Source organism: Zeugodacus cucurbitae, chromosome 3, assembly GCF_028554725.1.
Source record: "Zeugodacus cucurbitae isolate PBARC_wt_2022May chromosome 3, idZeuCucr1.2, whole genome shotgun sequence".
NCBI classification, from domain to species: Eukaryota; Metazoa; Arthropoda; class Insecta; order Diptera; family Tephritidae; genus Zeugodacus; species Zeugodacus cucurbitae.
In genome coordinates, this window is record NC_071668.1 from 16475502 (window position 1) to 16491266 (window position 15765).

At 26.2% G+C, this 15765-nt stretch overlaps 1 protein-coding gene across 7 annotated transcripts in view; it reads right to left on the reverse strand.

Moving 5' to 3' along the window:
* LOC105216955 (bridge-like lipid transfer protein family member 3A) overlaps positions 1–15765 on the reverse strand; it is a 32243-nt gene that overhangs the window by 2037 nt on the left and 14441 nt on the right. For 2 of the 7 annotated variants that reach the window (XM_029043315.2, XM_029043310.2), the window contains exons 11-23: positions 14314–14452; positions 14069–14244; positions 13311–13500; positions 13078–13245; positions 12883–12997; positions 11335–11355; positions 8161–8303; positions 7840–7963; positions 7621–7768; positions 7325–7508; positions 7144–7261; positions 6592–6634; positions 880–3901 (exon numbers count right to left, since the gene is read on the reverse strand). In XM_029043315.2, coding sequence (XP_028899148.2) covers positions 3873–3901; positions 6592–6634; positions 7144–7261; positions 7325–7508; positions 7621–7768; positions 7840–7963; positions 8161–8303; positions 11335–11355; positions 12883–12997; positions 13078–13245; positions 13311–13500; positions 14069–14244; positions 14314–14452 — 1598 coding nt within the window. In that variant the 3' untranslated portion in view covers positions 880–3872. Of the gene's footprint in view, positions 1–879; positions 3902–6591; positions 6635–7143; positions 7262–7324; positions 7509–7620; positions 7769–7839; positions 7964–8160; positions 8304–11334; positions 11356–12882; positions 12998–13077; positions 13246–13310; positions 13501–14068; positions 14245–14313; positions 14453–15765 lie in introns of those variants that run through there. The other 5 variants (XM_011191732.3, XM_011191729.3, XM_029043311.2 and 2 more) reach the window with 4 other exon arrangements.

Consider the following 15765-nt stretch of genomic DNA (forward strand, 5'->3'; position numbering starts at 1 on the left):
ATAAAATGTTTCAGAAATAAAATAAAAAAATAAAAAGTAGAAAATATAAATACGAAAATTAAAAAAATAAAAAATCAAGAGGAACTCAAAAATAGAAATAAAAACGTATAAGAAAAACCTTAAAAATGTATGAAAAAAATATCTCTCATATGAAATTATGAATTTGAAAATACATATTTTTTTTGTTAAATTTAACTTGATTAAAAAAAAAATAAGGGAAAATAAACATAAAATAAATAAAAAGTATCACAAAAATGTTTACAATTTATAAAACGTATTATCTTTAAAATAAAATTATGATTTTTCTAGTATATATTTTTTTGTTAAATTCAACTTGATTTAAAAAAGCCGAAAATTTTAAAAATGTATCTCTCAAATGAAATTATGATTTTTTAAGTATATGATTTTTTTTTATTAAACTTAACTTGCTTTTAAATAATTATGATTTCTAAAAATATTAAATTTTAGTAAACGTTTTTATTTTAATTAAAACAAAAATATTATTATTTAATATTTTTTTAAGAAAATAAATCTGACTTTACACATTTTTAATTTGGTAAAATAATAATTTTTATAAAAAATATTAATTAAATTAATACAAAAATGAAAAATATGAATGTATTGATGAATATGAGTGTGCCAAATGATAATATAATTTTATATAATTCAATATATTTTCTTACACTTATATTAAAACACACTGCATTACATATTATAATTATACTTTTATTTAGGCAATTTTATAAATTCAAATATACACACTTTATTTTCCTTATAATGGAACAACAATAATATAATTTTAATTTCATAATTTAGTAAGTATGTATGTATGTGTATATAGTACATACACAATTATATGTATTTGAAATAGTTTTTCAAAATTTTGTTTTAAAAAACTATTAAGGAAACTATGTATAACGGTATGTGTTTGTATTTTTCTGCTGCATTAAAATTTCCTAACATTTTTTTCACGTTTTGTTTTTTATATTTTACTATAGACATTTCAATTGTATAGCTACGCAATTTAATATATTTATGTATGTATGATTTGATTTTCTGCGTCAATTCCAAGTTTAAATAATTTGTATTACATTTCATTTATATTTAATTGTTAGTAACTGTTTGTTTTAGTTAATTACACATCGATTTTAATACTTTAACTCTAAATGTAAAATACACACACAAATAACGTTGCTGCTTCGACACTTATGAGGTTGAAGGTTGACTTAAGTATTTAATTTGATTTGATTTAATCAGTAGTTAATACATTAATATTTTTTATTTTATTCTTGTCTTATATGCGTTTCTATTAAAATGTGCAAATCGTTGCGGAGTTTGCCATGTTTTATTTAATTATTTATGTTTGTAGTTTAATATTTTTCATATTTGTAATATAATTGCCTAACTACAAAAAAAACTGTTTTTAAAATACACTAAAATTCGATATACATATATAACTGTTAATCTATATTGTATATATGTAAATATGTTTATAATTTTTACAGTTATAACTTTTAAGTATATGAATAGGCAATTTACATGTTACTAACTGTTTCAAGTTGCTCGTTACTTCAATTCTTCTTAAATTTTTTTTGTTACTTCAATTTTTCTTAATTTCAATTTTTTTTACGGTAAATAATCTGTGTTTTTGTATAATTTGATTTAGATTTTTTACTTTTGATTTCATAAACGACATGAATTTTACTTATTGACCTTTAAGTGTACGAGGTGCGTTCAAAAACTAACAGGAATTTTCGTTTTTTTTTTAAGAAATTATTCATTTGTTTGGCAAAAAAAAAAAAATAAAATTTTGACAATTGGAAATTTTGAAATTCCCGTTATTTTTTGAACACACCTGGCTTGTTTAGCTGTTTTTCTAACTGTTTCACATTTTAACTTTGAAGGGCATTTATTTGAAACAACCCAATTTCTTTTTCATACTAATAAACATATTAAAAAAAGAATAGTTCACAGGAATGGACATATTTCACTCATATATTCTCAACATTCAATAGGTTTTTGTTAAAATAGTAAGAATATTTAAAAAATTATACAAATAAATATTGAAAATGAATCTTTTGTGAATTCTTTATTTCATAGCTTTTTCTTAGTGGAACGTATTTGAAAATTAGTTTTTGGGGAATTTGTGAGTTTACAGTTTTTTCTTTGTGGAACGTATTTGTAATTACATGAGGAGGGAAGTGATAGTTTTTTAGATCTTGCCAACAAAATAATTCCATTGTCAAGCAAATATTCGTATTTATTGTAAATTAAGTGAATTTAATTTATTTGGAACACATCGTGAGATCAGAAAGTTGTACGAAAAAAGGTTAAAATTACGATTGATCGAAACTGGCTGAATACAAATTAAATTACTTCAATTTTTTAATAAAAAAAGGTATTATATTGAACTCTTATAAAGGGAAAGGATTTTTTATACCTAAAATTTTAATTTTATATAAAAGTTTAAAAGAAAATTTGTAAATTTATAAAAAAGGTTAAAATTACCACTTTTTCACGATTTTTATTAAAATTACGCTTTACACTTCATTTTTATAAGCAGTTCAATTTGATTTCTAGCAAAGATTGTATAGATTTCAGTATATAAGACATAATTTGTTGCTAAATTTGTAAAAGCGTACATACTAGTAGCAACAGATACATAAACAATGACTTTTTATGCAAATAATTTATAAGTTTTTTTAATTACCATAGCTAAAGCGAATTTTAATTATTTTATACTTCAACTCTTCATTTATACTTTATTTTTATTTACGTTCCTTTATGTGTTTATTGATATGATAGTAAATCACAACGATTTGTTATGCTATTCAAAGTATAGTAAACGAAAAAGTTAAATATTTTTTATGCTATTTAAATGATAGTTTTTTGGATTTAGAAATTATTTTTGGATTTAGAAATTATTTTTGTAGAAAAAATTTATAATTTATGCAATTATGTAAATTATTTATATAAAAAAAAAATAGAAAACAAAAATTTTTAAAATTTATATTTTCATAAAATTATAATATACCCATGGTGGAATCACGAAAATAGTAGCGTTAAACGCTGTTTGTAATTTAATTTTAATGACAAATTAAAATTATTTTAATTTTTATTTCTCATAAAATTAGAAAAATTATTTTTTTTTAACAATAATTGGGATGTAAAAAGACCGGCTAATTCAGTTTTGCCAACTGAAGCATATATTAATTTTTGTAATTGTTTTTAATTTTATAGTTATTGCTTCTCGTAACTGTTTAATACAAATTGGTACATTAATATTCAAAAAATTAAAAAAAAATATGTATGAAAAATATCCGAAAAGTGAATTGGAAATTGTTTTAATATAATAATATCCAGCACTCGTTATGCAAACACAAATTTTGAGCATTTTAAAATTAATTTGATAAATATATATATTTACTTTTCATTAACATAGAAAACATGGAAAACATCGCAACGCGATATTCAGTCTTTATAGAAAAAAAATTTTAATTCCCAAAAAATATAACAAAAAATTAAAAATAATAAAAAATGTGAAGTTAAAACACAAAAAAGTCAAATATGCAAAGGCTAACAATTACTAAAATTTTTTTGTTTGTTGTTGCGCACAGTTTTTCTAGCAACAAATTTGATTTTATTGCTCGTGTGACGCCTCACCACGCTTTTTTTGGCATGATTTGAAAAGTGGCAAAACAAAAAACAAATTTGGTAGCCTTCGCCGCGTGCGTGTTGCTGGTGATGTTGCTGTTGTTGTTGTTGCTCTTCGCCGTCTTATCGCCGCTTGCATCGTATTTCATGGATTGTTATTCTCGCCACAGCATTGGATGCAATCCATGCAGTTATGCTACCTGTTGCCATCGCCTTTTCTATTTGTATTCGATGATGTCAGTTGAACCTGTTCGAGTCGACGAGATGTGCGAGGCAGGATAATAAAGGCAAATGAAATAATATACATTATATGTATTGTAAGCGTATGGCGCTTAGCTTACTTAAGTGTAAATATTATTATTATGTATAGATATTATTGTTTATTTGAAAGTATAAAAAATGGCGAGTTGGAAAATATTTCGAAAATAATTAAAAAACAGAAAAAACAGAGGAAGCCAGTAGAAATTATGCAAGCGGAAAATGTAGCAGTTAAAATAAAGCGATAGTATAATTTAGGAGTAGTAAGTGCGAGGAAAGCAATTAAAAAAAATTTAATATTTTCGTTTTATCGAGAGTGGCGCACAGTGAAAATACAAATCCAGAATTCTGCAAAAATATTTTTTGGAAATTATTTAAAACTATTTTTTTAACTTATGGATTTTTTTTAATTATAGAATAATTTTGACTTTCAAAAAAAGAAGACCGACTTTGGCTACCAATAATTTTATGAATTTTCCGAAAATTTTCCAAAATTTGAATCTTCTACTACATTTATTGCCCAGAAAAATGCTACGCCAGGTTAGGTCTCAAAATTTCAGAATTATGTACGTTCAAAAAACGTTACGTATGTTCAAAATATAACGGGAATGTTCGTTTTCGTCTTTTAATGTACTTCAGAGCAGGGACCGGAAATAAGAGTTATTTTACAATTTTTAATTAAAAAAATCATACATAAAGAAACATCGTAGAAAAGTTTTGATTACACCATCATGATTTTTTGATGAACTATATGCGAAATATTGTATGATTTTTAAATTTTGATTTTTATATATTTAGATCAAAAATAAAAGTTATTTTTGATTTTTATTTTTTTAGATCAAAAAATAAGAATTATTTCTGATTTTTTATTTTTAAATCCATAATAAAAATCAATTCAAAATTTGTGACATATAAAAATTGGAATGATGCAGCATATTGTAATACATACGGCATAAATAGATAAATACAAACTTTGAATTGATTTTTATTATTGATTTAAAAATATAAAAATCAAAAATAATTCTTATTTTTTTATCTAAAAAAATAAAAATCAAAAATAACTTTTATTTTTGATCTAAATATATAAAAATCAAAATTAAAAAATTTTTATTTTTGATCTAAATATATAAAAATCAAAAATAACTCTTATTTTTTGTCTTACGAGTTACGGTCCCTGCTTCAGAGTCATATTATCAACATAAGGCGTTATATACAGTTAGGATTTTCAAAAAATCGATTATTTTTTGCATTTTTTTAATATATATATATTATTCTGAGTATTTTAAAGTCAGTGATCTGAAATTTTTACACAACTATATTTTTTAGTATTTAATCGAAGGATTTCCCCATACGATGAATTATTTTTATAAACAATTAAAGACCCGAATTTCGGTCGAAAATCGAACCTTTTGCTTTGAGTAGTCGTCATTTTGTCAACAAAATTTTTTTGCTAATTCTTTCGATGAATCACTAGATTATTTATTATATTAATGAAATTTATTTGGTTTATGCATTTTAGATGATCCAGTCCAGAGATATCGTGCTCACCGCAAGAGGCCTTTTTTTTGCGGACCTCTGCAAAATTGGCAATGTCAACGTTCCCCATAATTATTTTTGGCAATAAAAAATATGTGAATATAGTTTAAGGTTGTTATAATATACCTGCCAAGTTTCAAATCAATAAACAAAATAGTTTGCTTAGAAAAAATTCTTGAAAAATGCCCTTTTTTCGACCTCCTAACTGTATATAACCCCATAATACGAAATTAATTAAAAATATGACAAATTAATTTTTGGATAATTTTAAATTTCCCGTTATTTTTTTAACAAGCATATGCTATGCAAGTGCTGTGGAGTTTATTTGTAGTTATATATGTATATAATATATATATGTATGTTATATTATCTGTGTTCAAAAAATTACGGGGATTTTCAGTTTTCAGTTTTTTCATTTGGACTTTTTAAAAATTGAAAATTTAAAAATTCCCGTTATTTTTTGAACAAACAAATGTACATATGTATCCCCAAATATATATAATAGTTTCTTCTTTAATATTTGAAATAATTTAATTTACCCTACATCATTTATTAATTATTTCCAAATTAAAAACTGAAACTAAAATTCTAAACATATTGATAAATAATTATGTATATATACAAGAATTTTTCAAATAAAAGATATAGACAATTTGATTTTGTTCCAAACTTGAATATTTTCTCCAATATTAACTAGATATCGTACAAATTTCATACATCATAACTAAAATTTCGATTCGTTAGTATTCTTGCATTATTTTTGAAATCAAATCAATTTCTAAATTATTTTTCAAATCAATAAATAAAGTAATAGTTACTTTTAATAATAGTTAGATTTTACTAGACTTTAATTAACAACTTATGCACTTACAATCTCTCGAATTTTTCATTTACCAATTATTTTTGGTGCATTTCAAATTATAAATTCTTGCTGTCATGCTATATATTGTACTATTTCATTAATACAAGCAGGTGCTTAATGCCTTAAAACTATGTATATGTATATAGAGAGTTTAAATGCAATAAGAGTCAGAGCATCGCTTGTTTAAACCTACAAACTACAAATGAAAAGCAAACTTTCAAGTGCAACGCTACTACTTTGCTTTCTTTTTTCTTTTTTTGATTTTTGCTACAAAAACTGACCTTTGATCCTTGCATCGGAAATGTTGCGAGAATTCAGATTTAACTGTTGTTTTAGTTTTCAACGCCAAATTTTCAGGATTTTATTTGTGTATTTATTTATTTTTTTTTTTTTGGTTTTCAAAAACACATATTAAACATAGAAAACAGTCACATTAGGTGGTGGTGAAGAGTAGACAAATAGTAGTAGTAGTAGTAGTAGTAAGTGTAAAAGAGAAATACTTAGCTTAGAAAAGTAAATAATACAAAAATGTTTAAAATAAATATGTAATGAAATAAGAATTTTAGCCAAACGTGGATTTGCTTCCGAGCTTCAAATTATAACAACAAAAGCGAAGAAAAATGCTTTGGGCACTTTACTGTGGCTTTTCACCATACAAAATCGGGCACGTGTCTTACAATATTGTTGTACAATTTTATTATCTGTGTATTGTGCGCGTACGTAAAGGGTTTTGTGTAGACTTTTAAATACATTTAAGTGAACAGTGAAAGTGTACATTTATATATAAATTTGAATTTTTCAGAATTTTCTAAATTTTCATAATTGAAACTCACCTGCAACGAGCGTATCGTATCAAGTAAAGCCTTTTTCTCTTCCAATAGTATGGTTATGTCGTCTTGCGCCGCTTTCAGATACGAGCGCACTACATCGCACTCCTGCTTGCACTTTTGCCTGTAACAAACGAGATTATTATTCAGCTTTAACTGATTCCTAAACTTATATTTTCTTGCTTACCTATAATTATCGGCATTTTCTTTTGAATTTACTAGCTGCTTGCGCAAATTTTCATTATCCATTTTGAGTTGCTGCATAACGAGCTGCATGGAGAGTATTTCACGATCGCGTTCACGATCGCGCGGTGTTAATGTGGTAGCTGTTAGCGCATAATTTAAAGTGGCTGTCTCGTTTAGACCAGTTTCTATAAAAAAAAAATTTGGAAAAGTAATTCAAAAAGATTTGAAACATTAATACCAAAATTTTTTTAAAATTTATTTTAATTTTTAATTAAATTAAAATAATTTAATACCCACCTATTGGTTGTATATTGACAATGCCATTTTTATCACGATGTATGCGCATGCGTCCAATAGCTAAACGTATTGGCACTGGACCCGGTGAGGTAATATTAACGGGTGGACGATCTTCGATTAAGTTAAGCTTAACATTTTCTATATGAACCTGTTGAATAGAACAAAAGAAGTAGCAGTTAATAACTGTAATTGTTTAATTTTATATTTTTTTAATTTTACCGTAACAGGCAAAGGATTTGTAATGATTTCATCCTCCGCCAAATCACCTAAACCAATAACAGTACTCATGGACAAATCCAAATTAATATCCTTAACGCGTACTTCGGCATGATGGGTAATAAAGCTGTGGGGAGATACAAATTTAATCAAATTTAACATAAAGGTCAAAGGTAAATTTTTAGAAAACTATCAAACCAATTTAATATGAAGGTCAAAAGTTAAAATTTTACAAAAAAATCAAAAAAATATTATTTGAAAAAAATTAAAACTAATTTAATATGAATATGTCAAAAGGTCAATTTTTAAAATATTCAAACTCACCTCTGCAACGATTTCTTGTCCGTGACGCTTACATTGCCCTGCGGCAGGTTCAATGTCTCCTCCAAGCGCACACGTATGCATGGTGGCAACTCTGGATTGTAGGGCGCTAAATTCCAAGCTTTACAACGTGCGCCAAATTTCGTCTATACGCCGGATAAGCATGCAAAATGAAAGTAGCACATATACATTTTTATTATTATAGAATTTTCAAATATTATTATTATTTAAAGGAAATACAATTGCACTAAATTGTACCAGCGCAACAAAGCCGCCAATTGTGTACAGCCACAGTAAGTAAGCTTACACCATATTACAACAAGAACGAAAACATGCAATTCAATTTAATAGCGTTAGAATCGTGCAACGAATCACTTTGATAGTTATGATGTTGATTTAGAAGTATAAAACTCACTACTTTTAACGGTGCAACGAAGAATCAAAATGTCATGCAGTGCAAAAAAGCGTTTAGCAATATGTATAACGATTGAATGCTATTGAATGAAGTGTGGTATGTGTTTATGGCGTGTATATATGGATACAATAATTATTTTAGTATGTTTGTAGTATGTTAATTAATGTTCTTTGTGTGTGTGTGATGATATTAAATATAGCCAATCCGAATTATATGTGGGCAGGTGTGCATTTGACATTTTTAGTGCGCGACATTTTTGAACTCGAAGGCATTTTCGCAGAGCTTAAGAAATTATGTTGTTATGCTACAATTTCAAATAATTTTATATCTAAAATTAGTTTGTAATTCAGTAATATGATTATAAAAGACCTCTGAGATGAATAATAGAGTTGTTTGAGGGTTTAATTTGCTGTCAGATGGAAATTTAAAATTTTTTTAAAGTTTTTTCTAATAACTAATGCTATTGTCTGGCAAAATTATGGCTGATACATTTATCTCATAATTACTTTTCTTTGGAAATCTGATAAGTGATTTGAGTTCACTTAAAAAATGTACAACCAGCTAATTGTAAAGCTAATTAAATACATTCTTATTGAATTAAATTATCTCAAATGGAACTTTTTTCAAACAAATTATTTTTATGTTATAATTTTATTTAAATTTTTGTGTCTTATCTCAAAGCGCAACATTTTATTTTTTACGCCTAACTTTTTTCGCTTGGTTTATACCGAAAAAATTCCAATAATTAATAAGAAATTAGTATTTAACCTAAAGTAATCAAAAATATTTTAAGAAATTAACTTGAAAATAAATAAAGCCACAAAAGCAACAAAATATAATTAACAACATTCCGCTAAGAAATCTACTTAATTTAAAAATATATATAAAAAGTTCTAAGAACCCAATATTTACTGTTTATTGAATTTATTAACTGGATAGAAATAAATTCATTTCAATAAATCGTAATAACTCATGCAATTTAATATGTGGTTTCAAGAAATAGTTAGGAAGCGCGCAAGCGTATGGAAGGGAACGGGTTCATTTAAAATAAAATTAGACAAATGCTTTGACATTTTAAATTTTGTTAAGTGATAGGCAAAATATTAAAGAATTCGGTGTTTCAAATATTTTCTCTAGAATTTAATAACACGCTAAATAAGTAAATAATTTTATTGCATGTATCAAATTGTTTATTCAAATAATTTTTTTAGTTAATGATACAGAAAGAAGTTAAATCCTATCTTAATGGATGACAATTAAAACCTATTAAGCTTATTTTGCTTTTGAGTTAGTTTTTTTTTTTTTTTGATGAAGCATAAGCATGTAAGCTTTTATATTAAGAAAATAATTGTATTGATTAAATAATTCTATTAATTTCAGTTAAGTATTGGGTTTTTTATGCAAAACTATTCGTTCATTTGATACATACAAGACATGCAAGTTTAATAGAAACTCATTTTAAACTGTTAAGTGAATTGTCTAAATTTAAGTTAGCATGAATACTCGCACAGCCAAATTAATTTAATACATTAAGATTATAATTGGGAAATCAGTTTTTGCTTTTCGCACAGCCGGCTACTCGATTAACGATCAGCTGTTAAACATATTTTTCTGTTCATGAGAAGTTGGTAACTTTCATCAGCTGATTGCTATTTTATTAAAAAATAAAATTCCCAGCGTGGACAACAACCGCCAGCGTTGCTTGCCAGTTTCAACTCGATTTGTATTCAATTAAAAATTAATGCAGTAAAATAAGATTTTTCTTATGTAGGGTAAATTGATCTAAATTAGCGCTTTAATCGAGCAAGGGCCGGTTAATTGATCAATTAACATCTGTGTAAAAATGCTATAGGGAACATTTTGATATTTTATTTCAGAAATTTAACAGAAAGATTATGACATTGTTACTTTAAGCTTTATATACATTATTCTTCGGTATTCAATTCCTGAGTACTATACATATCTAAGATTAACCGATTGATTGAACTATTTCTGAGAAACAGAGAGAGAGCCTCTGGTAATATGATTTTGATAAAAAAAAACATTTCTCCTAGAACATTTTACAGATTTGTTCCAAATTTTCAGAAAATATCCTTAAACATATGTTTTTTTCTGAAAATCATAATAACTTATAACCCTTTAAGAAATTGCTAATATATTTTTAAATTATATTAAGTTAAGTAACAATTTTAAAGCTGGATATAGAAGTGTTTGCTTGACTAAAACTCTTTGAGGCTCAAATAATTATAATGTTCTCGTTCAATTTACAAAACGACTTAAATGTAATTAAATGATTATGGAAAGGATTTGTTTTTCTTTTTAAATATTTATGAATTGTATAATATTTATCAAATGAAAACCAGCAGCAGTAAAACAGCCATAGTAACAATAAACAACCAAAAAAATTAATTAGAAAATATTTAAAACTTTTAAACAATTTAGCAAGTATAAAGTCTTATAAGCAAGGGAAGTGTCTTATAGGAAATGGTGTTATTTAAGCATTAAACTAGCAAAAACTGCAAAACTCGCAACACTACTTTTAATTGAAAAAGAAAATTGTATAGACAAGAAACCGAGAAATAAAAAAAATAATAAAAGCAACAATTTGGAGTAAAAATAAAAAAATTTAGTAAATCCAACATAACCTAAGTAAATGCAAGTAGAATTTCAACTCAAATACCCATAATGCTAATTGAATGCTTAATAATAATAATAATTTTGCTTAAAATATTAGAAGAATTTAATGAGTTTTTTTTATATACCTTATTTGCTTGTTGAGCTTTCTGTTTTGTTTTCAAATGATTTGTAGGTAGATTTTGATAATTTGTACGATTTGATTTGGACGTTGTACGTTGTAGATAGTATGTGGTTTTATGTAATACGAATATGTCGGTGTTTTGTTTTTATTTTTGGGGAGTAAGAGTAGAATTGTTTCCATTTGATTGTTGTTGTTTTTTGTTTTGAAATTCAGAAAATATTTTACAATATAAATATATATATGAGTATTAAGTGTCGAACAATGTATGTATTTGGGGGGGGGGGGAGGGGGGGGAATATTTTATATAAATGTTGGCAATTTAGCACACATCGAGAATTTGGTTGAAAAAAGAGAGAGAAAAGAGAAAAAACAAAAATTAAAATTTAAAATATAATTCTTTTTACAGTTGAATTTTCCACGTATGAAATTTATATGCATATGTATGTGTGTATAGATTATGATTCGGATGTAGGGTTTATGACAAATGTTTCAAGAATTATGGAAGATTGAAATAAGAATTTTGAGTGGGCTTATATTGAAATTCAATTAATGTTATTGCTACTCAAAACGTTACAGATTCAAATTCACTCTTTCTTATTAAAAAATTTCGGGGAAATTATCGTCTGAAATAAAAACTTAAGTATACTACTATAAAATTTTGTAATTGCTGCAGTCAAAATATTCCTCCATAATTCTGAGAAATACTACCGAGTTGACGCAATTCTGGTGGGTATAGAGAAGATTATATTAATTTTTTTACTTAAGACTCTTTAATTTGTACCTTAGATGGTATTAACTCCTCGAGTATTATGATCCCGAAAGAGAAAGAGAGAGTTAAACGAATGCTTTTAAGGAATATGTGAATTTAGGATTTTTTTTCTAGTATTTTTTATATTGAAAAATATTTTCTTAAGGATCTGTATATAAGACATTTGTAAAAAATCTAAAAAGCTTTGTAAAATGGTCCCTTTTGGCCACAATTGCTAATTCACTTGCCATAAACACCCAACATTGTTAATTTTTAAATTCGAAATTTTCAGATGTCGAAATTCGTTAATGATTTCGATTGTGAAGGAATAAAATTTGAGAAAATTGAAAATCGTAGGCATGCAAAAAGTTATAACGACACATTATCCGCATATTTGAATATTTAATACATAATTTAAACGAAAATTTATAAATGATAATTAATGATTAAAACAAATTAATAATTATTTACAATAAACGTTAAATTAAAATAAGGTAAAGAAGGTGAAATGAAAAGTGAAAGTGGACAAAAAAACACAAAAATTAATTGAAATTATATAACTAAAACAACAAATAAATATAAATTAAATATGAAAAAATATAACAACTCAAGTTAAACAGAAAATTAAAAAAATCAACAACAAAACATGTTAAATAAAAAATTTTAGGACTAAACAAACAAAAAAATACATATAAAAAGAAATTTGTTAGAGTAAAAAATTTCGATTATGTATTAAGTTCAAAAATAGTGTATAGGAAGATTAAACAAAAAATAAAGTAACAATTAACAACAAAAAAGCAATACCTGCAATTCATCCCAAGGAATGGCGCCACATTCATCGCACGAAACGGCAGCCACTTGCAGACGCAGCGATGAGGCATTACCCTCATTTTGACGTATCAATTCAACTGTTGTTAACCTGTTGAAATTAACAAAATAATTAAAAATTTATTTTTCAAATTTACTAAACATTTTTAAGCTTCTCGCAGAAACACACACCTAAAAGTTGCCATTGATACCAAATCACGCCGCCGCCAAGTGCTTGCCTCCGACGGCTCTGACGGTGATGATAAGTTAGTTTTATTGTAACCAGGCTCCTCGAGCACTTCGCTAGCTACTTCGACGGGTGATGCTTTCAAATTGGTGTCATTGGTGAAGGGATTTAATCTGGTTGCAAAATATGATAGTATATTATTTATAGTAAGAAATTAGACAAGTGTGCAAAATCATACCTAAACATGACATCAATGCAATCCATAGTCTTATCGTCGCCCATAACTATGGCGAAGTTTTCCGAATCGGAACTAATATCACTTTGTATGGAGAATGTATCACTGGTGTCATCGTTTGGTGTACCAGATTTAATGGCGGAATCAATGGACGTCATAAAACTGGAGAAGCCTTTCTTCATAGACATCAGACCTGGAAGAAGATATTAAATTTTATTTCAAATATTTTATTTTAAAAAAATAGAAGGCACAGCGGACTTACATAACCTAAAAAATATTATTTTATCTTAACATCCAGAAATAGTTTCAAATTAAAGTTTAAAGCTCTTTAGACCATTTTATATTTCTTCTTACAATATAAAACAGTATGTAGTTTGAAAATAGACCAAAAAAAAAACTAAAATGTCCTAACCTAACCTAAGTTTATTTACTCCAAATATTAGAAAAAGCATACAATTAACGAATAAATTCTTAAGATCAATTATTATTTTGCTCTAACTATATAATACACTAAAAATATACAAATAATTCTAACAAAACTAAAATGTCCCAACCTAACCTAAATTCATTTAAATCCAAATATCAGAAAACCTAACAACCAAATTTGTTCAGACCAGATATTACTCAATTTCACATTTGTTTAAAATATTATTGCTTAAAAATATCCTTTCTACTTATAACTTTAGCAATCTAACCTCACTTTTATAAAACACTGTCAAATACCACTAAATATATTTATACAAAATTATGATATTCCTTACTAGAATTGATTTCTTTCGTTATACTGGTCGCATCGCCCGCATTTGAAGTTCGTCCCGAGCGTACACTTTTCGTCGATGCTGTAATGGACTGTGAATAGACACCAGTATCAGGACGTGAACCCTGACTAGGTGTAGAGGACGCTACAGTGGGTGTACTTTGAATTTGTACATTATAACTGAAAACAAAAAGGAGAAACACATAATTTAAAAACAATTTCATCTCAAATACAGCAACAACTACTAACCCATGCGTATTTGGATTTGATGTATGCATAATACCATCATAGAGCGGTTCATTAGTGACCGGTGAAGGTGTCTCCACACTACCATATATATTACTCTTCACTTGCTCCAGCGGTGGTGTAGGCCATATTGTGTTTGTACCTGCCAACGGAAGTGATAAATGAGGAAATTCATTATAGAAAATGCATGCAATATTTTAGTCTATGTTGAGTATTTCATAGCACGAGTAGTGATTGCTTGAAAGTTTATGGTTATGCAGTAGTTTTTTTTTTAGTTTTAAGTGGTTTGTGGGTGGTTGGTGTGACTGACTTGTTTAGTGAGAAGTCCAGCAACTACGTTGATTAGTGGTTTTAATGCAATTTATGAGTACAAAACATGCATAATTTATTTGTTTTTAAAAAATATATGAAAATGTATTAAGAAATGAAAAAGGAATGAGCGATTATTATTAGACTCTACGCACGCATACTCACACACATTGAGATGATACAAAAGAAATTAGTAAAATATAGATTAAAAGGCTTGAAAAAATAGATTTTGACTAGACTATGCAGAAGACTGAGTTTGAATAATATTTAGTAATTATAAAATCAATTCAAAAATCAAAAAGTAAAGCCTAAATTTAAAGAAGACATGCTAGTATGGTATTGCATAGAAGTTATGCAAAGGTATATGCTTAGTAACTAAAAGAACTAGCTCTAAGAAAGTTATTTAAATAAAATTTTATAAAAATACCCCCAAAGAAAATAAAATACCCTTAAAGGATTTTTTGTTAGAACAAAATGTTTATTGAGTTTGAGCAAATAAATAAAAATAAGTACTATTAATGACGAAATTCTTTTATAAATAAAAAAATACCGCGAAAGGAAATAAAATACCCTTATGGGATTTTTTGTTCGAATAAATGTTGCGCTCATTTGAAGCAAATAAATAAGCAGAAATACTTTTATTGGCGAAATTTCTTTAGAATTAAAAAAAATACCACGAAAGGGAATAAAATATCCTTATGGGATTTTTGTTACAATAAATATTGTACTCATTTGAAGCAAATAAATAAGCAGAAATACTTTAATGACGAAATTTCTTTAGAATTAAAAAAATACACCGAGAGGGTATACAGAACTTTTTAGGGAATTTTTTGTATTTATGTATATCATTTTTAATTTTTTAACAAAAAAAATATATAACCTTCTCAATTTCTGAAAATATGTAAAATGCTTTGTATATTATATGTTTAAATAATCCAAACAAATAAGAGAATCATTTTGTATTTGTTTTAAGAAAATAAATAAAATAAAATCAATTAATAATCGTTTCTAAGGAAGACATTTCATTTAAATTAAAAAATACCCCAAAAGAAAATAAAATAACCTCAAGAGATTTTTTGTTAGTATAAATTTTGTACTCATTTTAAGCAAATAAATAAGAAGAAATACTATTAATGACGAAATTGC